The sequence below is a fragment of the Phasianus colchicus genome, chromosome 39 (assembly GCF_987193195.1).
Source record: "Phasianus colchicus chromosome 39, bPhaCol1.hap1.1, whole genome shotgun sequence".
NCBI classification, from domain to species: domain Eukaryota; kingdom Metazoa; phylum Chordata; class Aves; order Galliformes; family Phasianidae; genus Phasianus; species Phasianus colchicus.
In genome coordinates, this window is record NC_143474.1 from 386306 (window position 1) to 410572 (window position 24267).

Here is a 24267-nt window from a genome sequence, read left to right on the forward strand (position 1 = left end):
TCCAAAAAAAAAAAAAAAAAAAGAATAAACCAACAAACAAAAAAACCCACACAGGTTTATATAATTTATAATTTACAGGTCATAGTCATAAAAAGATGGGCAATTTATTGCATCTGAAAAAGAATCCAGTAATCAGCTTTCACAGAGTGCCCTTGAGCCCCTGGTTCCTCAAGCTGTAAATGAGAGGGTTCACTGCGGGAGGCACCACTGAGTACAGAAATGACATCACCAGGTTCAGAAATGGGGAGGAAATGGAGGGGGGTTGAAATAGGCAAATATACCAGTGCTGACTGGCAGATGACAGCCAGGTGAGACATGGAAAATGCTTTATGCTGTCCCTGCTTAGAGGGCATCTTCAGCACAGCCCTGAAGATCCGCACATAGGATAGCACAATGAAAACAAAGCACTCAGACACTACAGAAATACTGAATGCAAGTACGCCAAATTCCCTGAGATGGGAGATAGAGCAGGAGAGCTTGAGGATCTGGGGGACAGCTAGCACGGCTTCACCAGGGGAAGGTCGTGCTTGACCAATCTGGTGGCCTTTTATGATGGCTAGCACGGCTTCACCAGGGAAGGTCGTGCTTGACCAATCTGGAGGCCTTTTATGATGGAGTGACGGCATCGGTGGACAAGGGAAGAGGAGAGTGGGATGTCTATGGGGTCGAAAAAGAGTCTGGGGGGAAACTTAGTGGCTTGTGGGGGGGAAAGGGGTGAACAGAATTTCTACAAAGCAGGAAGAGCATCTGGGGGTGGATGGAAGGGTGGGAGGGAAGAGCCAGGGGTTGTGCGAGGCTTCTATGGGGTCTGGCTGAGGGGGGTTGGAGGTCAAAATGAGGGAATGACTGCAGGGGTCAGGGAGGAGCGCACCGGGGGTACAGGGGACTCTAGGGGTCAGAAAAAGGGGCCAGGAGGTGGGAGGAGAAGGGAGGACACGGGACCCTGGGGGTCAAATCGAGGGGAATGGGGGGTGGTAGGAGACTCTGGGGATCAGAATGGGGGAAGTGGAGGGGAGGGGCACCGGGGGGAGGAGAGGGGGTTCGGGGGTCAGATAGAGGAGACTGGGAAAGGGGGGGGACTCTAGGGAACAGAATGGGGAGACCGGTGGGAGGGTGGGGGGACACCAGGGATCAGAACGGGGGACTGGGGGGGGATGAGGGATCGGGGGGGGGGACGACCCGGGGATCAGAATGGGGGAGGCACAGAGGGGAGGGGTGGAAGAGGACTACGGCGATCAGAACGGGGGAACTGGAAGGGAGGGGGGCAGGGGGGGGGGTGTAACCCCGGGGGGCGCACAGAGGGACGGGGGGGGTGGGCGATCAGCGGCAGGGGGAGGGGGGGAGGGCAGCGAAAGACACGGGGTGGGGGAGGCGGCGAGACGCAGGGCAGCCGCCCCCGCCGAGGGAAGCCCCGAGCAGCACGGAGACCCCGCGGGGCCGAGGCAGAGCGGCACGCGGCCCCCCCGCCGCGGCGCCCCCCGAACACCCACCTGTAGGAGCCGAGGCGGCGCCCGGAGCCCCGAGGCGCCCCGCCCCGCTTCCGCACGGCCGCCTCCTCGGGTCGCGGCGTGATGACGTCACTCGGCGGGGACGGCGCGGCGCCGTAGCGACGGACCGGCGCCGAGGCGCTGAGGCGCTGAGGCGCTGAGGCGCCGTCGCCGTGGCGACGCCGTCGAGCGGCAGCGCTCCTGCGGGAGCCGCGCCGAGACGTGCGGCGTCTCCGGCTTCCCCAGCATCGCTGTCTCCAGGCCGATTCCGAGCTGCTGGCGCTTCTTGAAAGCCGAGCGCGCATCTCTGCCCGGTTTTCTCACGGCTCCTGCGGCGGCATCTCTGGCCGCTTTCTCCTCCAAGGAAGAACCGAGCGGTGGCCCGGCCGGGCTCGGTGCGTGGGATGTGAGAAGGGCACAGCCCGGAGCAGGACCTGAAGAACGAGCTCAGCTCACCGCTGGCGCGTGTTCTGTAGTCCCCCGGGTGCTGCAGAGCTGCGCTGGACTCGCTGAGCAGCACGGCGTGGTGCGGGGATGTAAGAGCACACAGGTGCTCGGTAGACTTGCTGGGGCAGGGAGCTCTCACTGATGCTAAACTTGCTGAAACGAAGTGGCTCGTTCAGGACACGTGCCTGAAACAAATGCTGGTTCTCTAGGCAGAGCAGCCGGACAGACCTGTCAGCACTGGGAATTAAGCACGGCAGTGAGATGAGGCCAGTGATGCGTTCATGTAAGAGCAAGAGGTGCTTTGGAATGCCTTTATGGCTGCACAGCTCCTCGGGAAGCAGTTACACCTGCCGGCTCAATAAGAGCTGTCCCTTAGATGCTGTGCTGTGCAGCTGTGGAGCCCTTGCCCACCTGCACTGCATCTTTTAGATGCGTCATTGAGAGGAATTGAACCAGCGAGACTTCAGGGCTGAGCTCTAGGAATGGAAACTCCCTCAACTTTTGGAAGAGACCGGGTTTCTAAGGTCTTAAGACCTGGAGCTGGCAGAGCACACCCCTCTCTGCCTTTCCCCCGACTGGTTTTTGGGAGACAGCACATGGACACCCCTACAAGAAGTCTCAGGGTGTGGAAACTGACGCTGCTATTATGGAAGTAAGAATACATTCCTGGCTCCATTCTGCTCTCGTGTCAGAAGGCAGAGATTTAAGCTGCCTAAAAGCACTTTTCCACAGAGGTTCCCACAGAAAGAAGGCATCCAATGTCTTCCTGTAGCTACGGAGACTCTGACTTCTCAACCCTTTCCAGGTATGTTTTACTGCCTCTTTCCACATTCAGAAATGGCAGCTGTGCAGAAAAACATGCAGCAGGTCCTGCAGTGTGGGCCAGCGGGGAGTTTTACCCCGTCTCCTCCCTGATGTCAATCTGAAGTGATGTCCTTTAGTCTTCAGTATAACAAAAACATTCTGTGACCGTGCTTGAAGACAGTCTCTAATGGATGTTCTTCCCTGGTCAGCTGGCTGCCTTAGTTTGGGCCCTGATGGCAATGATGTGGTGATGGCAAGCTTAGTTCTGCTGTTTTCTCCTTGTCAGAATACTCTGACTTTTGAAGGAAGCAGCTTCTTGTTTCCTGCCTTCCTTGCTTCCTGCCTTCCTGCCTTCCTTCCTCCCTTCCTTCCTGCCTTCCTGCCTTCCTGCCTTCCTTGCTTCCTTCCTCCCTTCCTTCCTGCCTTCCTGCCTTCCTTGCTTCCTTCCTCCCTTCCTTCCTCCCTTCCTCCCTTCATCCTCCTTCCTTCCTCCCTTCCTCCCTTCATCCTCCTTCCTTCCTCCCTTCCTCTTTATTTTAATTCATTTGGAATATCTATATTCCATACAGATGTTTTAAAAATCATCATTTGTAGTGCTGAAAACTTTTTTAGAAAACAGTTAAAAAGGTATGATAAGGATGTTAAAGAAAGAACCCTCTGTGCTGTTGACCAGGGATGAACATAAAAACAGCTCCCAGTAAATGTACAGGCAGCTGATGTGACTGCCTCTGTCCTCAGCAGCTTGCTCAAAGGAACCCCACAAAGCATTTCAGCGCTGGGCTGCTGAGGGAAGCTGTCAGAAGAGGAGCACTGTGTCCTCTTGCAGAGGACCGGGATGCTTTTACAGCCGACTGACTGACGGCTGCTTTGGTTGTGGCCACAGCTCCTGAGGAGTGCAGCAGTGCTGAGAGCTGAGAGGAAACAGGGGAATGTTGCACCTCCTGGAGGATGCTGAGAAATCAGTGGCCTAGGGCAGGTGCTGGAGAGGAGCTGCAGGGTGCTGTCATGGCAGCTGGGCACTGCTGGCAGCACAACGGACTGTGCCTCTGCTAAGGCGACTGCAGTCACAGAGCGAGCAGTGACAGCAGGCATACGAGGCTTGCAGCACTGCCTTCCTCCCATCTCTCTCCACTTTCAGATTCTCGGCCCAGCCCACAAAGCAAAATGAAGTAGAGGAGGGAGGAAATGTGCTCATAGTTCTTGCTTGGTTCCTATTGCAGAGCAAATGATTGCCTGCTGTCCGGTAAAGCTCACGCAGAAGCACTGATGCTTTTGCATAATGAGCTGCCACCCTTGTCCCCTGCCCGAGCCAGGACGTAGGGCACCCGCAGCCTCTGGGCAGCCTGGGCCAGGGCCTCGCTGCCTCTGGGGGAGGGATTTCCTCTACACATCGACCTCAGTTCCCACTCTTGGAGTTCAAAGCCATTCCCACACGACCTGTGGCTGTCTGCCAATGCCAAGTGGCACACAAGGTCTGGCAGTGGACCATGACAACAGTACAGCGTGGACAACTGTGATGGTACTTTCTATTTATTGGCACAGCACAGGCTGGAAAGCCCCGGTTGATGCCAGCTGTGGTTCTCTGGCTGTCAGATGATGCCCCCAAACCCACACACGGGGTGCTCCCAGCTCCTGACTGATGGTGGAGAAGTGGGAGGGCAGAAGTGATGCTGGGGGAGGAAGGGGCGGGGGTCAGGGGGCCGCTGTGCCTGTCATACTTCCCCCAGGCAGTGGTTTGACAGGTGTTACGTGATGCCCCCCCTGAGGGGGCCGCTCCCACCTCTTGATGGATGGTGGAGAGGAGTGGGAGGGCAGAGGTGTTGCTGGGAGGGCTGGGGGCTGCAGGGCCTGATATGCTTCCCCCTGGCATTCTGGGTGGTTTTTGGGGTCTTGGATAATGGCCCCAAACTGGCTGTTGGATAATGACCCCGAACTGACAACCTACGGGGGCCACTCGCACCTCCTGAAGGATGGTGGAGGGGAGTGGGAGGGTGGTGATGATGCCCAGGGGACGGGGGGCTGCTGGGCCAGTTGGCTTCCCCCAGGCAGCGCTTGTCTGTCGGCTGGACAGTGTCCCCAAGTCTACGCTCTGCTGGGCTCGCTTCCATCCCCTGATGGATGCTGGAGGGGAGAGCGAAGGCAGAGGTGGTGCTGGGGGCTGCCAGGCCTCTCAAGCTTCCCTGAGGATGTGGCTGCCGCCAGGCTGACACCCTGAGGGACCGCTCCCGACCCCCGAAGGATGGTGATGGGGGACGGGGGGGGGTCTTGATGCCCAGGGCGGCTGGGGGGCTGCTGGGCCTGTTGCTCATCCGCCAGGGTGCCGTTGTTTGGGTGCCGGCCGATGAGCACAAGTTTCCAAGCCAAGGGGGTTCCTCCCGTCCCCTGAAAGATGGCGGTGGGGGACGGGGGGTGGTGTTAATGCCCCCCGGGCTGCAGAGCCTGGGCTGGTGGGCTGTGGGGCCCGAGGCGGGGGCAGCTGAGCCTGGCTGCTGTCAGGTCTGGCAGGGGCCGCCCTGGTGGTGCCATCCGGCCGCTGGGCAGGTGGTCACGGCCGTTGGCATCATGTCCATCTGCCAGGCCCCTTGAGGAGAGCAGGACGAGGGCAAACTGTGGCCGCGGACATCGTGCTGGGCTCCATCAGCTGCAGCGAGGCGCCTGCGGAGAGAGGAATGTGCTGAGGGCACAGGAGAGCCCCTGCTCTCCTTCCTCAAAGGCAAAGAGCCTGTTTCAGGCCCAGCACTAAGAATGGGCTGCAGGAACGGCCGTGCCAATTCAAACATCTGATAGCGTAAATCTCAGACCACGTTAGCCAACAACTAACCGGCCTCTGTGCTGCTGGAACTACAAGTGCCTCCGGGCTCACAGCAGCCGCACAGTAAAGAGTTGGGCAGGATGGGGGTGGGGGTGAACAACAACTCACTGGTTTCTCTGCCTCCATCGCCGGATAAGCAGACAGAACGTTATCATGGCTGCCAGCATGGAAACCAGGAAAGCTGCAGTCAGTGCCAGGCAGGACTTCAGTAACACTTGATCTTCTGTGGTGTTTGCACGTCCTTCATCTTCCACACCTGGAGGAACAATGTGCTCACTGCTGTGTCTCGTGCCCTACTGGCAGTCTCACAAGAGGTCTGACATGGCCAAAAATGTTGTCTTGCATTTTGTTGGCCTCCAGGAACACGTGAAAATCCTCGGGCTGCAATGCTTCCCTGATTCCAGCGAAGCAAAGGGAACTCCCTAAGGCGCTGCACATCAAGGCACTCTGGAACCTCTTTTTGGCCTCTCAGCTTTGTTTACACTCTGGCTCTGCCACGGTCCAGACCTTCCCGGGCCATGGATTTGCTCCTTCTTCTCCATCACGCTCTAAGACTCCTTTTGCACTCGCCCACCCTCACCTCCTGAGGCTGGGTAGTTGTCTGACTAAATCTCACTAGAGCAGAAGGAGAGCGTGTGGATCTGTTTAATCAGGGTACAGACAGAAATACACTCACCACGTGCTTCCTTCTTCATGATTCTCATCAATAAATGGGACAGTCTCTTGGAATATTTTCCATCTATCCATGCCACTTTCCATCCGCCAGGACCTTAACAGAAAGCATTAAGATAAATCTCAGAGAAACAAAGCATTGAACTGAGCGGTCTCTTCGGTGAAGTCAGCAAAGACAACAGCCACCCTGGGATGCTTGTGGGGCTCCAGCACAGGAAGCGGCCGAGGATTTGGCACAGCCTTCCCTGGAAGCAATTCTGCACCCAAAGCATGAGGAGAACTTCCCACCACACACTGCAATCTACACAGCTGCACAAGAGCATCACTGAAGAGCAGATGGTGCCAGGGGATCGTGTGAGGACAGGGCACGCACATGCAGCTGTGCATTCTCACTCACACCTGCAGACATGCCTGGCTGACAGCAGGACTGTGAGCTGGCATCTCTCAAAGGAAGCAAAAACTCACGGCATACCAATACGAGTTGCTGGGGCTTCTGTCCTGGAGCTCAGCTGGGAAGCTGGAGACCATTCGACTCCACCCGCACCTGTACACAAACACAGAGCAGCTCCTGTCAGACATGGCCAGGTACTTGTTCAGACTGCAATGCCAGGTTTGCTCCACAGCGCTCTTCTCTCCCTGCTACACAGCAGCAGCTGGCAAATAGCTGCTGGGTGCCTGCAGCAGCACCGTGCCAGTCCAAGAAGGAACCATGTGTGGAACTGTCTGCAGAAGGGAAGGGGCTGCAAGGGGAAGGGAAGATCTAAAGGCCCTTTCCTTTGGGATAGCCCATCGGAGGCTTATGGAGCAGATTATGCTGAGCCTTTGGCAAGACACTGCTTACAGGCGCAGCTGTAAGGAGAAACATTGCCATGGTGTGTTGTGATCTCTCTCTTCCTTAGGGACCTGCAGTGACTGGAAGGGGCTCAGCTGACGACGTGGCACCCAGACTTGGGTCGAAAGTTGCCAAGCTGGAGAGGTGGGCAGTTGGCTGGCACCCAGGCTTCTTGTGGAGTAGAAATCACCGGGCAGCGAAACGCTGAAGCCTTCCTGAACTACCACAACCACATATGAGCAGAGAGCGTGAGATGAAGGCTGGTGACTTACCCCTGGCATCCAGCCCAGGCTCAGGACCAGGATTCGGCTCTGGTAATTCACCAAGAGGACCTGCAGGCACAGAGGTGATCAGACACAAGTGAGGAGAGCTTCCACTGCACCTTGGGGCCTGGGGTTTTTTTCTGCAGTGACCTGCGAGGACTGGCTGCAGGTCAGGGAATGACATGGCCCAAACAGCAAACGTAGAGGTTCTCTCCTCCAAGAAGTGGCAAGGGCTGCCTTCCCACAGATACGTGACAACTCTCCAAATAAAGAAATACTCAGGACTGATCTGTGTACAGCCTTTGAGGCACAAAGAGACTTGAAAGACCCTTGGAGGTTCCTGAGTACCCAAATAAACTATGACGGCACGAACTTTTCTGCCTTCAAGGAAGCAGACACTCACAACTTACCTCTGGGTTTCCCCTGAGGCACAAAAGTAGTCATTGCCCGACCGTCTGCATATGGAGCACCATCATCTAGAATCAAGAACAGAAGAGGGATGTTCCCATGGCATGTTGTCATCTCCTCCCTTAGTGATGGGGGAGGGCTCAGCTAATGGGATGGCAGACTCAGGCCGTGACTGCCAAAGCTACAGGGTGACCTGGAGCCTGGCACTGGGCAGCTTCCCGAAGCTCTCCAGGCCATGTGCGACAGCGCTCCGGGACCGTGTGGAAGAGCACACCAAGTAAAGACACCTGAAGCCATCTGGGCTCCAGCCGGGGGTCTCTGCTGGGAACCAGGATTCATCTATGGGGAGCACCGGGAAGCCGGAGCAGAAATGCTCCCGCTTTTCCCAGCACACATCTTCTGAGCTCCCCCTCGGTCACCCCCGGGCGAAGAGCGTGCTCAGCCAGCAGCAGAGCCACGGCCCGGCACGGCTGGAGCCAGCCCTGCAGAGCACTGCTTCCTCACGCCCTCGCCCGGCTCCTGCGCTGCTGCCTGTCCCCCCATCCCAACACCCCCACGGAAGGCAGCCCCAGGGCAGCACACGGGGACAAGAGCCCGGAGCTCTCGCCCTCGCCGCCACTCGGTTTTGGCCCCATCTCTGCCCACCCACCTGCTGCTGGCGCTCGCCACGGAGCAGCACAAGTCTCCTGGGAACATATGGCCATGAGGAGGAGGAGGAGAGCAAGGCGGGCAGGGGCCGTGGCCCCCCACACTCGTGCCATGCTGCCACCACCACCGCTGCAGCCACAGCGAGTGCTGCTGGGCGGCACAGAACGCCTGGGGCACACGCTGAGCATTGTGAGCTCACGGCACCAGGCGGGGCGTTGTGACCCCACGTCCCCACGATGCACATCTGTTCCGCCACCAGGGCCAGCTTCCCCCTGGGCTTGCTGTGTGTGCTGTCGTGCTGGGGAGGATTCCCAGGCATCTAGAGCAGCAGGAGACCACTGATGTCACATGGACAGCACGGAAATGGGGAATGGCTCGGCTGGGAGGGGACATTAAAGAGACAGAGACGCTGTCGAAGGAGAAAGAAAATCACTTCAGTGTTGTTTTGACTGCTTCATGCAGATCCAGAGATTCACTTTTCTCTTTTAATGCCCAAACAGAAGCCGGTTCTTCAGTGACATTTCCCCTTCAACCCTCCCACCCCACCCACTCTCCCCTCCCCTCACCCCTACCTCTCATTTTCTCCTTCCTCTCCTCTCCCCTCTCCTCCCCTCCTTCACTTTCCCTCCCCTCCCCTCCCCTTCCCCCTCTTTTCTCCCTTTCCCCTCCCCTTCCCCCTTGCCTTCTGCCAAACTTACCTCTCCTGCTCTTCACTGAATTCTTCTGGATTCCCTTGCCTTGCTTTCCTTTGCAACGCTATGCATTGCTCTCTCCATATTTCTTGCCAGCCATTCTTTTCTTAGCTCTTATTCTTCACTTTTTACTTGGCTTTTTTCTTCTATTCTCTTTGCCTTTCTTCTCTTTTCTTCTTTTAGTCCTTTTTCCTCTTTTCATATATTATTTTCTCTCTCTTCTTTTTTTTTCTCCTTTTATTTTCTTTTTCATTTTTCTTTTTTGTTTTTTTCCATTAAATACTTTTTTTCTTTTTTCATTACTCTTTTTCTTTTATCTTTCTTAATTTCTGTTTTTGCTCTTTTTTTCCAGTTTTTTTTGTTTTCTCTTTTCATCTTTTTTCTTATTTTTATTATATATTCTTTTTTCTTTTCTCTATTTTGTCTCTTTCTTTTTCCTTTTTCCTTTTTCTATTTTTTCATCTTTTTTTCTTTGTTTTCTTTTTTATTTTTCTCTTTTTTTTCCTCTTTTTCCCATTTCCTTTAATCTTTTTTCGGTTTTTTTTTCCCTCTGAATTTTCTCCTCATTTTTTCCTCTTTTTTCTTTCTCTTTTTTTTCTGATTTTAATCATAAGTTTTCCTTTAACCCTCCCCTCAACCCCCCCTCCCCTCCTCTTCTCCCATCCCCTCTTTTCTCCCTTACCCTCACCTCCCTTGCCCCTCCACTTCCCCCTGCCTTAGCCTACCATTACCTGCCTGCCCTTCACTTACCTTCTCCTCACTTCCTTCTTCCTTCTTCTTCATGCTCTTGGCTTTTGCTGCTATTCACACCAAATCTCAACACTTGCCTGCTCTGCTTGCTGCTCTGCCAAGTGCCTCTCAGCTCTGCTCACAACTTCACGCCCACTGCCTGCCCTTCTCTATTCCCCTCTCGTGCCCTTCAGGCTTCTGCTCCCCTTGCTGAGCAAGCCCGTGCCCGGTAGCTCCCCTTCAACCTCCTCCGCCCTTTGCCTTCCTCCAAGAGATGCTTGCTTCTGGCCAGCACTCCTGCCCGCTGCCTAGCCCACAGCCCGCATCTCCTGGGGAGACAGCAAGGTGGCCTGGAGCTGCCCACACCTCCTCCCGGGCACGGCTTCTCAGCTTTGCTTCAAGCCCACAAAAAACCCCAAGGAGCTCCTCTTACCTTTGGGCTCAGCTGCTTCTCCTCCCCCAGCCCCCTAAATCCCTCCCCGTAGCTCTCCCCAGCCCCTCCCACCCCCCAATGCTCCCTATAGCACCGTGTCCCCCCGTTACCCCCTCACAGCCCTCTGCTGCCCTAAATCCCGCTGTACCCACCCCTATCGCCCCATGTACCCCGATACCACAGCCGCTGCAGCCCCGCCTGCCTCCCTATCCCCCCCCCGCCTTCCCAGCCCCTCAGCCCAGCAGGCTTCCTTCCCTGTCCCGGTGCCGCTCTCCGTCCCTCCCGGCTCCGGCTCTGCTGTGCTCAGTACCGCTCCCGTCGTGCCGCGGTTCCGTCTCGGTGCTGCCCGGACCGCTCCGGCGCGCAGCGGCGGTGCGGGGCGGCCCGGGCTGCGGGAGCGCCGCCGCCTGAGGGGAGAAGAGCTCTGAGCCGGCTGTTAACGGCCGCTCCCGCGCGCCGCGCCTCAGCCAATCGGAGCCGGCGGCGCTGCCGCTGACCAACGAGAGCCCGAGTGCGGGAGGGACCGGCACCTGACCAATGACAGCCCGGGGGCCGGACGGACCGGCACCTGACCAATGACAGCCCGGGGGCCGGACGGACCGGCACCTGACCAATGACAGCCCGGGGGCCGGACGGACCGGCACCTGACCAATGACAGCCCGGGGGCCGGACGGACCGGCACCTGACCAATGACAGCCCGGGGGCCGGACGGACCGGCACCTGACCAATGACAGCCCGGGGGCGGTGCGGCGTGGCGCGGCGCTGTTGGTGGGAGGAGCGCGGGCAGGGGGCGGGGCCTCGGGGTGCGCCCTACTGCTATGGGGGTGGGAGATGGGACTGGGATTGACAGGTGGGAGATGGGGTTGGGATGTGGGGTTGGGAGCGAAGTTTGGAACTGGGCTTGGGAGCTGGGGTTGGGATGTTGGATGTGCATTGGGATGTGAAATGTAGGGTTGGGGTGTGGGGATATGGATATGGGGTGGATATGGAATGGGAGATAGGAAAATGGAATACATATGGGATGGGCTTGGGATGGACGTGGGACCAACACTGAAGAAGGTGGGATGGATTGGGGATGAAATAGGGACGCGGGATAGGATTGGGATGATAGTGGCATGGGATAAGTAGATGGAATGGACATGGGATGCGTGTGGGGATAAGGATTCGGAATGGATATGGATATAGGGTTAGGGATGGGGATAGGATGTGGGGGTATGGATACGGGATGGGTTTGAGATGGCTGTGGGGTGGATATGATGGATATGGGATGGGATAAAGTTGTGGGATACGGACGAGGGATGGCTACGAGATGGGGCTGTAGTGGTTATGGGGCCATAGGGGCGATGGGGCCAGGATGCTGCAGTGACCTCTGTCCCCAGAGTTTACCCCCAGTGTGACACATGGAGCCCCACAGCCGCTCCTCTGCCCTTTATCACTTACATGGGGAGGACATCCCCCAACCCCCATGATCAAAAATAAACCTTAATTAGAAAAGCGAGGGGTGTCAACCCCGCCCCATGGGAACAATGTTTTCTGTGGCGTCTCCAGAGGGCTGCCCCAAACTCTGGGGGGTGTTCACAACTCTAGGATATGACACCACCAGGGTGCCATGAAGGTGTCCCAAGCTTTGGGGTGTGACACAGGGATGTCCCCAGTTTTGGTGGTGTGACATTGTCATGTGGTGTTCCCACTTCCCTGGGAAGTCCTCCAGGTGGTCACGGTGTCCCCAGCTTCGGCTCAATGTCCCCAGGGCTTTCTTTGTTCCCTCTGCATGACGGTGACACCCGGCACCAGCTGCCAGGAGTGACGCCCAACGGTGATGACACCGCATCACGGCTGTGCCACGCTGGTGTCACACAGTCCCCTCTGGTGGTGGCACAGAGGTCACCACCGTGCGTGTCCCCGTCCTCATGGCAGACGATGGTGACAGCACCAGAGGACTCCGGTGTCACCGGATCCTGCGGTAGGCAGGTCTGGAGGGGTGACAAACAACAGTGAGAGGCTCAGTGACAGCATGGTGACAACGTGGTGCCGCCTGTGCCTGCCCCCATGTGATGGTCAGAGTGCAGGGAATGGTGTCACCCGTTAGATGGTGACGCACAAGTGATGGTGACACCAGATGACGGTAACAACAGTGACAGCCAGGGATGGGGACACTGCGTCACGGCTGTTCCACATCGAGGGCATCCTGTGTCACGGCGTCACCTGAAGACAGTGACACTCAGTGACACCCAATGGCATCCAGTGAAGGTGACACCCAACGATGGTGACACCAGCGAGCCCATGTCACACCTGCACCAGACCCCACGTGTCCCCTGACTGTCCCCAGCCCCCCTCCCTGTACCCCTCCTCGTCACCTCTTCAATGAGGATGGCACCGTGCTGAAGTTGTGCCACCATGGCAGGGGGGACAGACATGGACAGCCAGGTGACAGCGTCCAGGAGCTGTAGGACGCTGATGGGGCTCTCGAGGTACGTTGGTACGGCCCCAGGTTCCACGGTTACGGTGACAGTGAGAACTTCGGGGACAGGCGGTTGTTTGGTGTCACCCGGTGGCCCTGGGGGGAGTTGTTTCCGTGGGGCTTTGCACAGGGATTGGTGGGAACCATCCATTTCTGAAAGGAAGTGGCAAAAAAAAAAAAAAAAGAAAAGTGACAGAGTATTGATCTCAACGGAAACAGACATTTTTGGGGGCGATCCCACGGGGACAAAGAAGAGCGAGAACGTGTCACTATGTGAGGTTGTCCTCAAAATCCCCATTGGAGACCTCTGGAGGACTCCAGGAACCCGTGGGGACCCCAAGACACCCATGGGACATCTCCAGACCCTTCCAGAAGACAATAGGACCCTCTGAACCCACCTGAGGACCCCCCACATTCCACAGGATCATTCTGGGACGTCTGCAGACCCTTCTGGATGAGTCCAAGGACCCCCTGCATCAATTTGAGGACCCCCTGGACCCTCCAAGTCCTCTCTGGGACATCCCCAGAGATGTGTCTGATGACGGGATGACTCCAGGACCACTCAGACCCACACGAGGACTCTCTGGACCCTACCAGACTCTACTGGGACATCTCCAGATCATCCCAGTGGCTCCTCGGAGCTCCTGGACCCATCCTGGGAGCTTCCAGATCCTTCCAGGGCCCCCCAGGACCATTGTTGGGACCCCCTGGACACCCTCAGGATCCCTCTGGGACATCTCCTGATCCTTCTGTATGAATCCAAGGACACCTTGGACCCACCTGGGGACCAACTGGATGCCCCAAACCCCTCTACAACATCTCCAGATTCTTCTGCATGCCTCCAGGGCTATATAGGGGGGGGGCTCGTGGGGAATCTATGGGGGGAAAGGTGTGAGTGGGGCTCCGGTGAGGTGGAAAGAGGGTCTGGAGGTGGAGAAAGGTTGGAAGGGGAAACTGAGGGATTGTGGAGGGCTTCTATGGCGTGGAAAGGGGCTCTGAGGATGGAGAGCGGGGGTTGTGAGGGGGAAAAGAGCAGAACGAGACTTCTGTGAGTGGAAAGGGTCCTGGGGATGGAGGGGTACGTTGTGCAGGGGAACTTGAGGGGTGGAAAGGGGGCTTTTGTAGGGCAGAAAGGGGGGTCTGGGAGTGGACGGGGGGTTGTGTGGGGGAAAAAAGGGGTGAGTTGGGTCTCTGTTGGGAGGAAAAGGGGTCTAGGAATGGAGAAGGGGTGGCAGAGGAAATCTGGAGGGTTGTGGGGGGCTTCTATGGGGTGGAAGGGGAGTCTGGGGGACACCTTAGGGAAATAGTGGGGGGGAGAAGAGGAGAGTGGGATGTCTATGGGGTCGAAAAAGAGTCTGGGGGGAAACTTAGTGGCTTGTGGGGGGGAAAGGGGTGAACAGAATTTCTACAAAGCAGGAAGAGCATCTGGGGGTGGATGGAGGGGTGGGAGGGAAGAGCCAGGGGTTGTGCGAGGCTTCTATGGGGTCTGGCTGAGGGGGATTGGAGGTCAAAATGAGGGAATGACTGCAGGGGTCAGGGAGGAGCGCACCGGGGGTACAGGGGACTCTAGGGGTCAGAAAAAGGGGCCAGGAGGTGGGAGGAGAAGGGAGGACACGGGACCCTGGGGGTCAAATCGAGGGGAATGGGGGGTGGTAGGAGACTCTGGGGATCAGAATGGGGGAAGTGGAGGGGAGGGGCACCGGGGGGAGGAGAGGGGGTTCGGGGGTCAGATAGAGGAGACTGGGAAAGGGGGGGGACTCTAGGGAACAGAATGGGGAGACCGGTGGGAGGGTGGGGGGACACCAGGGATCAGAACGGGGGACTGGGGGGGGATGAGGGATCGGGGGGGGGGACGACCCGGGGATCAGAATGGGGGAGGCACAGAGGGGAGGGGTGGAAGAGGACTACGGCGATCAGAACGGGGGAACTGGAAGGGAGGGGGGCGGGGGGGGGGGTGTAACCCCGGGGGGCGCACAGAGGGACGGGGGGGGTGGGCGATCAGCGGCAGGGGGAGGGGGGGAGGGCAGCGAAAGACACGGGGTGGGGGAGGCGGCGAGACGCAGGGCAGCCGCCCCCGCCGAGGGAAGCCCCGAGCAGCACGGAGACCCCGCGGGGCCGAGGCAGAGCGGCACGCGGCCCCCCCGCCGCGGCGCCCCCCGAACACCCACCTGTAGGAGCCGAGGCGGCGCCCGGAGCCCCGAGGCGCCCCGCCCCGCTTCCGCACGGCCGCCTCCTCGGGTCGCGGCGTGATGACGTCACTCGGCGGGGACGGCGCGGCGCCGTAGCGACGGACCGGCGCCGAGGCGCTGAGGCGCTGAGGCGCTGAGGCGCCGTCGCCGTGGCGACGCCGTCGAGCGGCAGCGCTCCTGCGGGAGCCGCGCCGAGACGTGCGGCGTCTCCGGCTTCCCCAGCATCGCTGTCTCCAGGCCGATTCCGAGCTGCTGGCGCTTCTTGAAAGCCGAGCGCGCATCTCTGCCCGGTTTTCTCACGGCTCCTGCGGCGGCATCTCTGGCCGCTTTCTCCTCCAAGGAAGAACCGAGCGGTGGCCCGGCCGGGCTCGGTGCGTGGGATGTGAGAAGGGCACAGCCCGGAGCAGGACCTGAAGAACGAGCTCAGCTCACCGCTGCCGCGTGTTCTGTAGTCCCCCTGTTATCGATAAAATAATGGTCCAAAGGTTAAGGAGCCAATAATTGAATTTATTAATTATAAAGAACAAAGAACAAAGAGGCAATGCAGCGCTGGGCGACAGGGGACTCTGCGTTCCTCCAACTGCCGCGAGGTTTGAACCGGTCCCGGTCCTTTTATGCAGTTCGTCTTCCGTATTCGTGTCCTCCCGCATTCCTATCGTGGTGTACTCTGCGCATGATCCGGTTGTTGCTAGGGGGTCTTATTCTGCCTTTTGGTGGTCGTATGGGTTGAAGTAAGTAGTCTTCCTCCGTGTCCTTTTCTTGACCCCTTCTGGTGATTCCCATTTATGGTATGCTACCCGTATAGGCGAATTTTATTGGTACACACTGCGAGAATATCCCGCACGAGAGCAAACCAGAGAACAGGCCATGGCATGCCGAGGAAGCGCCCGACATTGGGAAGGCCTGACATCATCCCCCAGTGCTCTTTGTTTAACGATAACAACTTTAAAGAAAATCACCGTATCAATAGAACAAGGAGAGCACCGAGACACCTTGGAAACAACAGGATGACTACTGACTGGCACCAGATAACAAACAAATTAACAAGTAAATGGCAAATGTCAGCCTTCTGATAAGACCGCAAACCTGGAGCACCCAACCAGTGGGGAAGCAGGGCAGGAGGAATGCAAGGGGGAGAAAACAGGGTATACAGGCTGCCATGTTGTGTCCATAGGGGCGCTCCCGCTGGCGGGACGCCCGCCACTGCAATCGTGAATAAATTCTGCTTTTATCAGGGATACCGTCCTGACAAAAATTCTAAGCTTATTAGCTCTGGACAAACATTCTTGCTTTTTGACAATTTCCCCCCTTTTCTTTTATCGTTGAATGTTTGTCCTCCAATTTTTTACAATCCTCCTTTTATGATTATGGAATATCACACTCTCTCCATTTACAATTTCTCTATTTCCCTCTGCGGCGTCGTTTGCATTAAGATTAGCAATTTCGTGGTGTCAAACCGCTTCTTTATCAGTTGTAATAAATATTTAATTATACATGGTCCAAATATTAGCCCCAGAATAATCGTGATCAAGGGTCCAGCCAGAGCAGACAGTAAAGCAGTGAGCCATGGTGATACGTTAAGCCAACCCTCATACCAGGATCTTCCTATTTCCCTATCCCTTTTTCGTTGTTCCAATCTTTTACGAAGTTCAGCCATGGAATCTTTAACTATCCCGGTATGATCAACAAATGAACAACATTCTTCTTGGAGTGCTATGCACAGTCCTCCTTCTTTTAGGAATAGGAGGTCTAATCCTCTTCGATTTTGTAATACCACCTCTGACAATGATTTGACCGAAGTTGTCAACTTATCAATTGATTGTTCTATTCTGTCTAGATCTTCATCTACAGCTTGTTGGAAACCTTGTATCTCAGTATTTTTGACGAGTGAGGCTATGCCGGTCCCGGCACCCACACCTCCAGCAATCAAGAGGGTTGCTAAAGTAATTGTTGTTATAGGCTCTCTTTTCTGTCTGGTGAGGCTCCCCTCCAGTTGATACATAACCTCTTCATCAGAATGATACATTAACCGTGGGATAAGTACTACTTGTATACAAAATTCAAATCTATTAAATACCTCTAATGATATACATGGTGTCATTCCGACGTCTGAACATACCCACTTTGCACCTGCTGTGGGGATTAACCATTTAAATTTTGCATTCGTTTTGTTTGCTATTCTACTTCTAGATATTGTGCTGTTACAAAGACTTTTATATTGTTCTGGTACGGTTCCAATACACTTTCCTTTCCCTGTGACATGCTGTATAGTCAACCCCTGGGTGTAATTACTATTCCATGGGCACGCAATAGGATTCGTTCCATTATTCCATGTGACCCTGCCTAGTTCCCCTATTGCCTCATAATAAGGTGGTCTAACACTATAGCACAACCAACATTCGTTAGTTAAGTTTGGTTGTGTTTTATTCAGGGCGGCATATGCAGCTTGCATAATGCCCCATAGTGGATCACTGAGTGTAGGTGGCTTTGTCTTATACCTTCGACCTTTACTATTAGGGGTAATTATCGATGTAGGAACAGCAGGTGGCGGGGTTCTTTTGGTAGAAGGGGGTGGTGCCAAAACTATATTTGGGCCCATAGGCAGTGGGGAATCATGTGGCATACTTCTTTTTGCTATTCTAAATATACCACCTCTATCTGGACCCTCCTCCCAAAATCTGATTCCCCACATCCTTCCCACTAACCACACATCATCTCTAGGGTTTCTAATTGTTATATTGAGTACATCACAACAGGTACAAATGCCTCCCCGTCCGAAACCTCCTTGTGAGCATTGGGGTAAGGCAGGGGTACAACTCGTGGAATCCCATCGTATTTCTATATGAGGGTCACTGGGAGACATTGGCCATCCGGATGCCCATGTTTCACAACCCCAATACCCACAAAAATAATGATTAGGTAAGTTACACCAATTCCGTCCTCTATTAGAGGCAGGGCAAACGTAAACCTCCGAACACCCCCTGCCCGATCCCATTATCAGATCATCCATTGGGATAGTGAAATTTACACTGGTTTGGTTTGTACAGGTTTGTAAGGGGCGGTCCGGTTGTTGTATATTAAATAATTCCCATATCATGGGCTCGTGTGGATTGCTGGCCTGTACCCCTGGGAGTAGAACAGATGTACAGACCAAAATGATTGTCTTTGGGGTCAAGTATCGTTCCTTCACCCGAGGTCCATCTCTGCCTCGCCTGTCAACTGGGTTGCAGCCAGCTACAGGGGTCTTTATCTTCTCGGCAGCAGAGGACCTACTCGAAGGTGGACTTTTCCCCATCACAGTCTGTTTTATTCACTATTGAATCCCTTGGGGTAATCTAGGCCCTTGTCCACAGAGTGTCTCTGGAGTTTGATTCCGGAGCCTTTTCAACAATCGGCCAACCCTTACAGCCGTGTACCCGTTGTATTCAGGGCAGGCTTGGTAGGCTGATCTCACTTAGTGTTCCGTTTCTATCCGTAAACGCAAACCCCTTTTCCACACTTAACAACTTTCCACAAAAAATACCAAATTAGTGACAAGATTAATGCTATTACAAACCCTATTAAGCACTGTACAGCAAAAGGCAGGTGTTCAAACCGTGCCCCAACCATTTAGCTTCTTCAGAAGAACTGAGGTTTCTCCACCAGAGGGATCATATTGGTTTCTTCTGTTCAACTGTTTTACGCTGTTGTCTTTGCAGAAGTCCCTGTGGCAAAATAAATTCCCCCGTTTAAGTTTTGTTTATCTTGATTTTCTGGACAGCTTCACCTTTAAATCCCCCGCTGGACTAGTAACTTCCCATTCATTGTTGTTTACTGGTCCTTTAATACGGCTGGCGTGCGTCCATCCTTTTTCTGCAGTTCGAACTGCTGTATTGGTAGTTAAAAGCACCAAATAAGGTCCCTCCCAACGGGGCTGTAAAGTGGCTTCTTTCCATGATTTTATAAGAACCCAATCTCCTGGTTTAACCTGGTGTAATCTAATATCAAGGGGAGGCCTTTGGGTCATCTGACCTTTTTCCCACAACCCTTGTCTATATCTCATTAGTTCACTGATATAGATATTAATGGTCTTATCTATGATACTGGGATGATCAACAGGAACCCCTGCATCGTAGGGCATTCCATATAACATTTCGAAGGGAGATATTCCTATATCGGCCCTAGGTTGCGCCCTAATGTTTAATAATGCTAAAGGAATGCACCTTATCCACGAGAGTTTGGTTTCTAATGTTAGTTTAGCCAATTGCTTTTTCAGCTCTCCATTCATCCGTTCCACCCGTCCCGAGCTTTGGGGATGCCAAGGAGTATGTTCTTCCCATTTCATTCCCAAGGCTTCCGCCAGGTTCTTTATAATTTTAGATGTAAAATGGGGGCCCTGATCAGAGTCGATAACTTCAGTGACCCCATATCTAGGGATTATTTGTTCTAAAAGGACCTTCACCACAGTTTGGGCAGTTGCTCTCGAGGTAGGGAAGGCCTCAATATAGTGGGTAAGGTGGTCCACAATGACTAAGACATATTTGTAACGTCCTACTTTGGGAAGTTCCGTGAAGTCAATCTGGACTCGGGAGAATGGTCTTACTGCTAAGGGTCTTCCACCCATGGGGACCCGCCTTTGTACGGCTCTATTAATCTTCAAGCATATGGGACATCCTTGAGTGATCTTTTTCGCTAAATCGTGAAGGCCTATAGTCATATACTTGGTAGCAAAGTGATCTACCAGACCTTGGCTTCCCCAATGGGTTTGTTTATGTAGATTGGTCAAAATATTAAAGGCTATCGATTTTGGTAGGACTTCCCTTCCATCTGACAGATACCACTTCCCTTCCTCACTTTTAGTTACTTCCATTTGGGTAAGTTTCTGTTCTTCCTTGGGGGTGAACACGAGAGGTGCTAGTCTTAGTTCCGTACGCCGTGGTTCTCCTTCTGTTAGTACTAATATACGCAAAGCAGCTTGTTTAGCCTCTTGGTCTGCCATGTTATTTCCCCGTGTCTTATAGTCAATTCCTTTTTGATGGCCCCTTAAATGTACTACGGCTATTTTAAGCGGTCCCCTTAATGCTTGTAACACTTCTCTTATTAATTCCTGGTGTATTAAATCTTTCCCTTGGGAGTTAATTAATCCCCTCTCCTCCCAGATTTTTCCAAAGGTGTGTATTACTCCATAACTATATTTAGAATCGGTATATATTGTTCCTGATTTTCCTTCCAGCCTTCTCAAGGCCTGTAGGACTGCATATAAGCTCACAGGCTTGTGCTGACCAAGAGGGACTCAGTGGTCCAGATTCCAGTACCCTCAACGTTTTCCCGTTTATCAGTGCATATCCTGATTTCCTTTTTCCATCTATTACCCTAGAAGACCCATCCACAAAAATTCTTTCTCCTTCATCTAATTCTTCCTCTTCTAGATCTGGTCTAATCTTTGTTTGATTTTCTATAGTTTGGAGGCAATCATGTAATAGTTGTGATTCCTCGGGTCGACCATATAGAAATTGTGCAGGGTTCTGCAGGCTAGTAGTTTCGAGGGTTAAATTCAGTGCCTCTAGCAAAATACCCTCGTATTTCAACAAACGAGAGTCTGAGATCCACTTTTCAGCTTTTTGTTGTAAAACACTTTGGATATTGTGGGGAGACAACACCCTTATATCGCTATTAAAGGTAATTTTCCTAGCCTCTTCTACTAGAACAGCACATCCCACTATTGCCTGCAGACAAGTGGGCCATCCGCTACTCACTGGGTCTAATAGTTTTGAAAAGTACCCTATAGGCTTTTTCTTCCCAGCCCATTCCTGGGTCAAGACCCCATAGGCTGTCCCGTCATCTACATTGATAAACAAATAGAAAGGTCTCTTAAGATCAGGAAGGCTCAAAACAGGGGCATTGATTAGATCTTCTCGCAATGCCTGCCACTTCCTTTCATCATCTTCGCCCCAAGTTACCCATCCCTCTGGGGTTAACTTTTGATATAAAAATTTTACCTTCCTACTGTAGTTCTCAATCCATTGCCTACAATATCCTACTAGCCCCAATATTTGTCTTATCTGTCTTTTACTTTGGGGAGGTGGCAAGGATAATATCCCTTTTATTTTTTCTTGATCTATCTTCTTTTCCCCTTTATTAATATAGTGACCTAAATACCTGACTTCTTCTTCTACAAACTGTAATTTTGTCTTTGAAACTTTGAGGCCTTTTAACCCTAGAAAACTGAGAAGTTTGATACTTTCTTCTCTAACCCGTTCCTCCTCTTTTCCTGCAATTAGCAAGTCATCCACATACTGGATAAGGGTGATTTCTGGAGCTGGTTGATATTCTTGTAAAATCTGTTCTAGGGCCTGCCCGAATAAATTTGGGGATTCGGTAAAGCCCTGTGGTAATACTGTCCACCTCAACTGTTGTTTCCTCCCTGTGTCCGGGTCTTCCCATTCGAAGGCAAAATAATCCCGGCAAGACTCATCTAGGGGGCAGGCCCAGAATGCATCTTTTAAATCAATTACACTATACCATAAATTTTCAGGGCCTAATTTGCTCAACAGGGTGTAAGGATTAGCAACTACAGGGAAGCGAGAAATGGTTCTTTTATTTATTTCTCGCAAGTCATGTACCAGGCGATACGTGCCATTAGGCTTTTTAACCGGCAACATGGGAGTATGGAATGGGGACATACAGGGTCCCAATAACCCTTGCCTTATGAGTCTTTCTATTTCTGGCTTTAGGCCTCTCCTCCCTTCCAGCGAGATGGGATACTGTTTTATTTTTATAGGGGTGGAAGAGGACTACGGCGATCAGAACGGGGGAACTGGAAGGGAGGGGGGCAGGGGGGGGGGTGTAACCCCGGGGGGCGCACAGAGGGACGGGGGGGGTGGGCGATCAGCGGCAGGGGGAGGGGGGGAGGGCAGCGAAAGACACGGGGTGGGGGAGGCGGCGAGACGCAGGGCAGCCGCCCCCGCCGAGGGAAGCCCCGAGCAGCACGGAGACCCCGCGGGGCCGAGGCAGAGCGGCACGCGGCCCCCCCGCCGCGGCGCCCCCCGAACACCCACCTGTAGGAGCCGAGGCGGCGCCCGGAGCCCCGAGGCGCCCCGCCCCGCTTCCGCACGGCCGCCTCCTCGGGTCGCGGCGTGATGACGTCACTCGGCGGGGACGGCGCGGCGCCGTAGCGACGGACCGGCGCCGAGGCGCTGAGGCGCTGAGGCGCTGAGGCGCCGTCGCCGTGGCGACGCCGTCGAGCGGCAGCGCTCCTGCGGGAGCCGCGCCGAGACGTGCGGCGTCTCCGGCTTCCCCAGCATCGCTGTCTCCAGGCCGATTCCGAGCTGCTGGCGCTTCTTGAAAGCCGAGCGCGCATCTCTGCCCGGTTTTCTCACGGCTCCTGCGGCGGCATCTCTGGCCGCTTTCTCCTCCAAGGAAGAACCGAGCGGTGGCCCGGCCGGGCTCGGTGCGTGGGATGTGAGAAGGGCACAGCCCGGAGCAGGACCTGAAGAACGAGCTCAGCTCACCGCTGGCGCGTGTTCTGTAGTCCCCCGGGTGCTGCAGAGCTGCGCTGGACTCGCTGAGCAGCACGGCGTGGTGCGGGGATGTAAGAGCACACAGGTGCTCGGTAGACTTGCTGGGGCAGGGAGCTCTCACTGATGCTAAACTTGCTGAAACGAAGTGGCTCGTTCAGGACACGTGCCTGAAACAAATGCTGGTTCTCTAGGCAGAGCAGCCGGACAGACCTGTCAGCACTGGGAATTAAGCACGGCAGTGAGATGAGGCCAGTGATGCGTTCATGTAAGAGCAAGAGGTGCTTTGGAATGCCTTTATGGCTGCACAGCTCCTCGGGAAGCAGTTACACCTGGCGGCTCAATAAGAGCTGTCCCTTAGATGCTGTGCTGTGCAGCTGTGGAGCCCTTGCCCACCTGCACTGCATCTTTTAGATGCGTCATTGAGAGGAATTGAACCAGCGAGACTTCAGGGCTGAGCTCTAGGAATGGAAACTCCCTCAACTTTTGGAAGAGACCGGGTTTCTAAGGTCTTAAGACCTGGAGCTGGCAGAGCACACCCCTCTCTGCCTTTCCCCCGACTGGTTTTTGGGAGACAGCACATGGACACCCCTACAAGAAGTCTCAGGGTGTGGAAACTGACGCTGCTATTATGGAAGTAAGAATACATTCCTGGCTCCATTCTGCTCTTGTGTCAGAAGGCAGAGATTTAAGCTGCCTAAAAGCACTTTTCCACAGAAAGAAGGCATCCAACGTCTTCCTGTAGCTACGGAGACTCTGACTTCTCAACCCTTTCCAGGTATGTTTTACTGCCTCTTTCCACATTCACAAATGGCAGCTGTGCAGAAAAACATGCAGCAGGTCCTGCAGTGTGGGCCAGCGGGGAGTTTTACCCCGTCTCCTCCCTGATGTCAATCTGAAGTGATGTCCTTTAGTCTTCAGTATAACAAAAACATTCTGTGACCGTGCTTGAAGACAGTCTCTAATGGATGTTCTTCCCTGGTCAGCTGGCTGCCTTAGTTTGGGCCCTGATGGCAATGATGTGGTGATGGCAAGCTTAGTTCTGCTGTTTTCTCCTTGTCAGAATACTCTGACTTTTGAAGGAAGCAGCTTCTTGTTTCCTGCCTTCCTGCCTTCCTGCCTTCCTTGCTTCCTGCCTTCCTGCCTTCCTGCCTTCCTTGCTTCCTTCCTCCCTTCCTTCCTGCCTTCCTGCCTTCCTTGCTTCCTTCCTCCCTTCCTCCCTTCATCCTCCTTCCTTCCTCCCTTCCTCTTTATTTTAATTCATTTGGAATATCTATATTCCATACAGATGTTTTAAAAATCATCATTTGTAGTGCTGAAAACTTTTTTAGAAAACAGTTAAAAAGGTATGATAAGGATGTTAAAGAAAGAACCTCTGTGGTGTTGACCAGGGATGAACATAAAAACAGCTCCCAGTAAATGTACAGGCAGCTGATGTGACTGCCTCTGTCCTCAGCAGCTTGCTCAAAGGAACCCCACAAAGCATTTCAGCGCTGGGCTGCTGAGGGAAGCTGTCAGAAGAGGAGCACTGTGTCCTCTTGCAGAGGACCGGGATGCTTTTACAGCCGACTGACTGACGGCTGCTTTGGTTGTGGCCACAGCTCCTGAGGAGTGCAGCAGTGCTGAGAGCTGAGAGGAAACAGGGGAATGTTGCACCTCCTGGAGGATGCTGAGAAATCAGTGGCCTAGGGCAGGTGCTGGAGAGGAGCTGCAGGGTGCTGTCATGGCAGCTGGGCACTGCTGGCAGCACAACGGACTGTGCCTCTGCTAAGGCGACTGCAGCCACAGAGCGAGCAGTGACAGCAGGCATACGAGGCTTGCAGCACTGCCTTCCTCCCATCTCTCTCCACTTTCAGATTCTCGGCCCAGCCCACAAAGCAAAATGAAGTAGAGG

At 54.3% G+C, this 24267-nt stretch overlaps 3 protein-coding genes and 1 long non-coding RNA gene across 9 annotated transcripts in view; all 4 read right to left on the bottom strand.

The window, feature by feature from the left end:
- Positions 1-24267, bottom strand: part of LOC116243432 (uncharacterized) — a 284197-nt gene that overhangs the window by 215525 nt on the left and 44405 nt on the right. The window lies entirely within an intron of this gene.
- LOC149913269 (uncharacterized) lies at positions 4255-7763 on the bottom strand. 2 transcript variants are annotated; one of them, XM_090130278.1, is made up of 6 exons: positions 7728-7763; positions 7327-7386; positions 6695-6766; positions 6227-6319; positions 5659-5806; positions 4255-5393 (listed from the first exon to the last, which is right to left on the bottom strand). In XM_090130278.1, the coding sequence occupies exons 1-6, from the start codon at positions 7759-7761 to the stop codon at positions 5231-5233; spliced, it is 570 nt and encodes a 189-aa protein (XP_089986404.1). In that variant the 5' UTR covers positions 7762-7763; the 3' UTR covers positions 4255-5230. The 2 variants fall into 2 exon arrangements, with proteins under 2 accessions (XP_089986404.1, XP_089986403.1); XM_090130277.1 differs by lacking the exon at positions 7728-7763 and having other exon boundaries at positions 7327-7716.
- LOC149913270 (uncharacterized) lies at positions 7762-9628 on the bottom strand. Of its 2 annotated transcripts, none has more exons than XR_016461345.1 (3): positions 9072-9627; positions 8375-8782; positions 7762-7793 (listed from the first exon to the last, which is right to left on the bottom strand). It is a non-coding gene; the product is annotated as an uncharacterized LOC149913270 (long non-coding RNA). The 2 variants fall into 2 exon arrangements; XR_016461346.1 differs by lacking the exon at positions 7762-7793 and adding an exon at positions 7800-8043 and having other exon boundaries at positions 9072-9628.
- Positions 10902-14913, bottom strand: LOC149913271 (uncharacterized). The gene is made up of 3 exons (XM_090130279.1): positions 14857-14913; positions 12585-12841; positions 10902-12200 (listed from the first exon to the last, which is right to left on the bottom strand). Exons 2-3 carry the CDS (start codon positions 12837-12839, stop codon positions 11943-11945), a joined length of 513 nt encoding a protein of 170 aa, XP_089986405.1. The 5' UTR covers positions 12840-12841; positions 14857-14913; the 3' UTR covers positions 10902-11942.

Coding starts and splice junctions, on each gene's coding strand:
- LOC149913271 (XM_090130279.1), bottom strand. CDS start 12,839: ATGGATGGTTCCCACCAATCCCTGTGCAAAGCCCCACGGAAACAACTC. Junction 12,201..12,584: donor GTGCCATCCTCATTGAAGAG/GTGACGAGGAGG, acceptor TCACCCCTCCAG/ACCTGCCTACCGCAGGATCC.
- LOC149913269 (XM_090130277.1), bottom strand. CDS start 7,501: ATGTCATTCCCTGACCTGCAGCCAGTCCTCGCAGGTCACTGCAGAAAA. Junction 6,767..7,326: donor GCCTGGGCTGGATGCCAGGG/GTAAGTCACCAG, acceptor GTTTGTGTACAG/GTGCGGGTGGAGTCGAATGG. Junction 5,807..6,226: donor CATGAAGAAGGAAGCACGTG/GTGAGTGTATTT, acceptor TTGTTCCTCCAG/GTGTGGAAGATGAAGGACGT.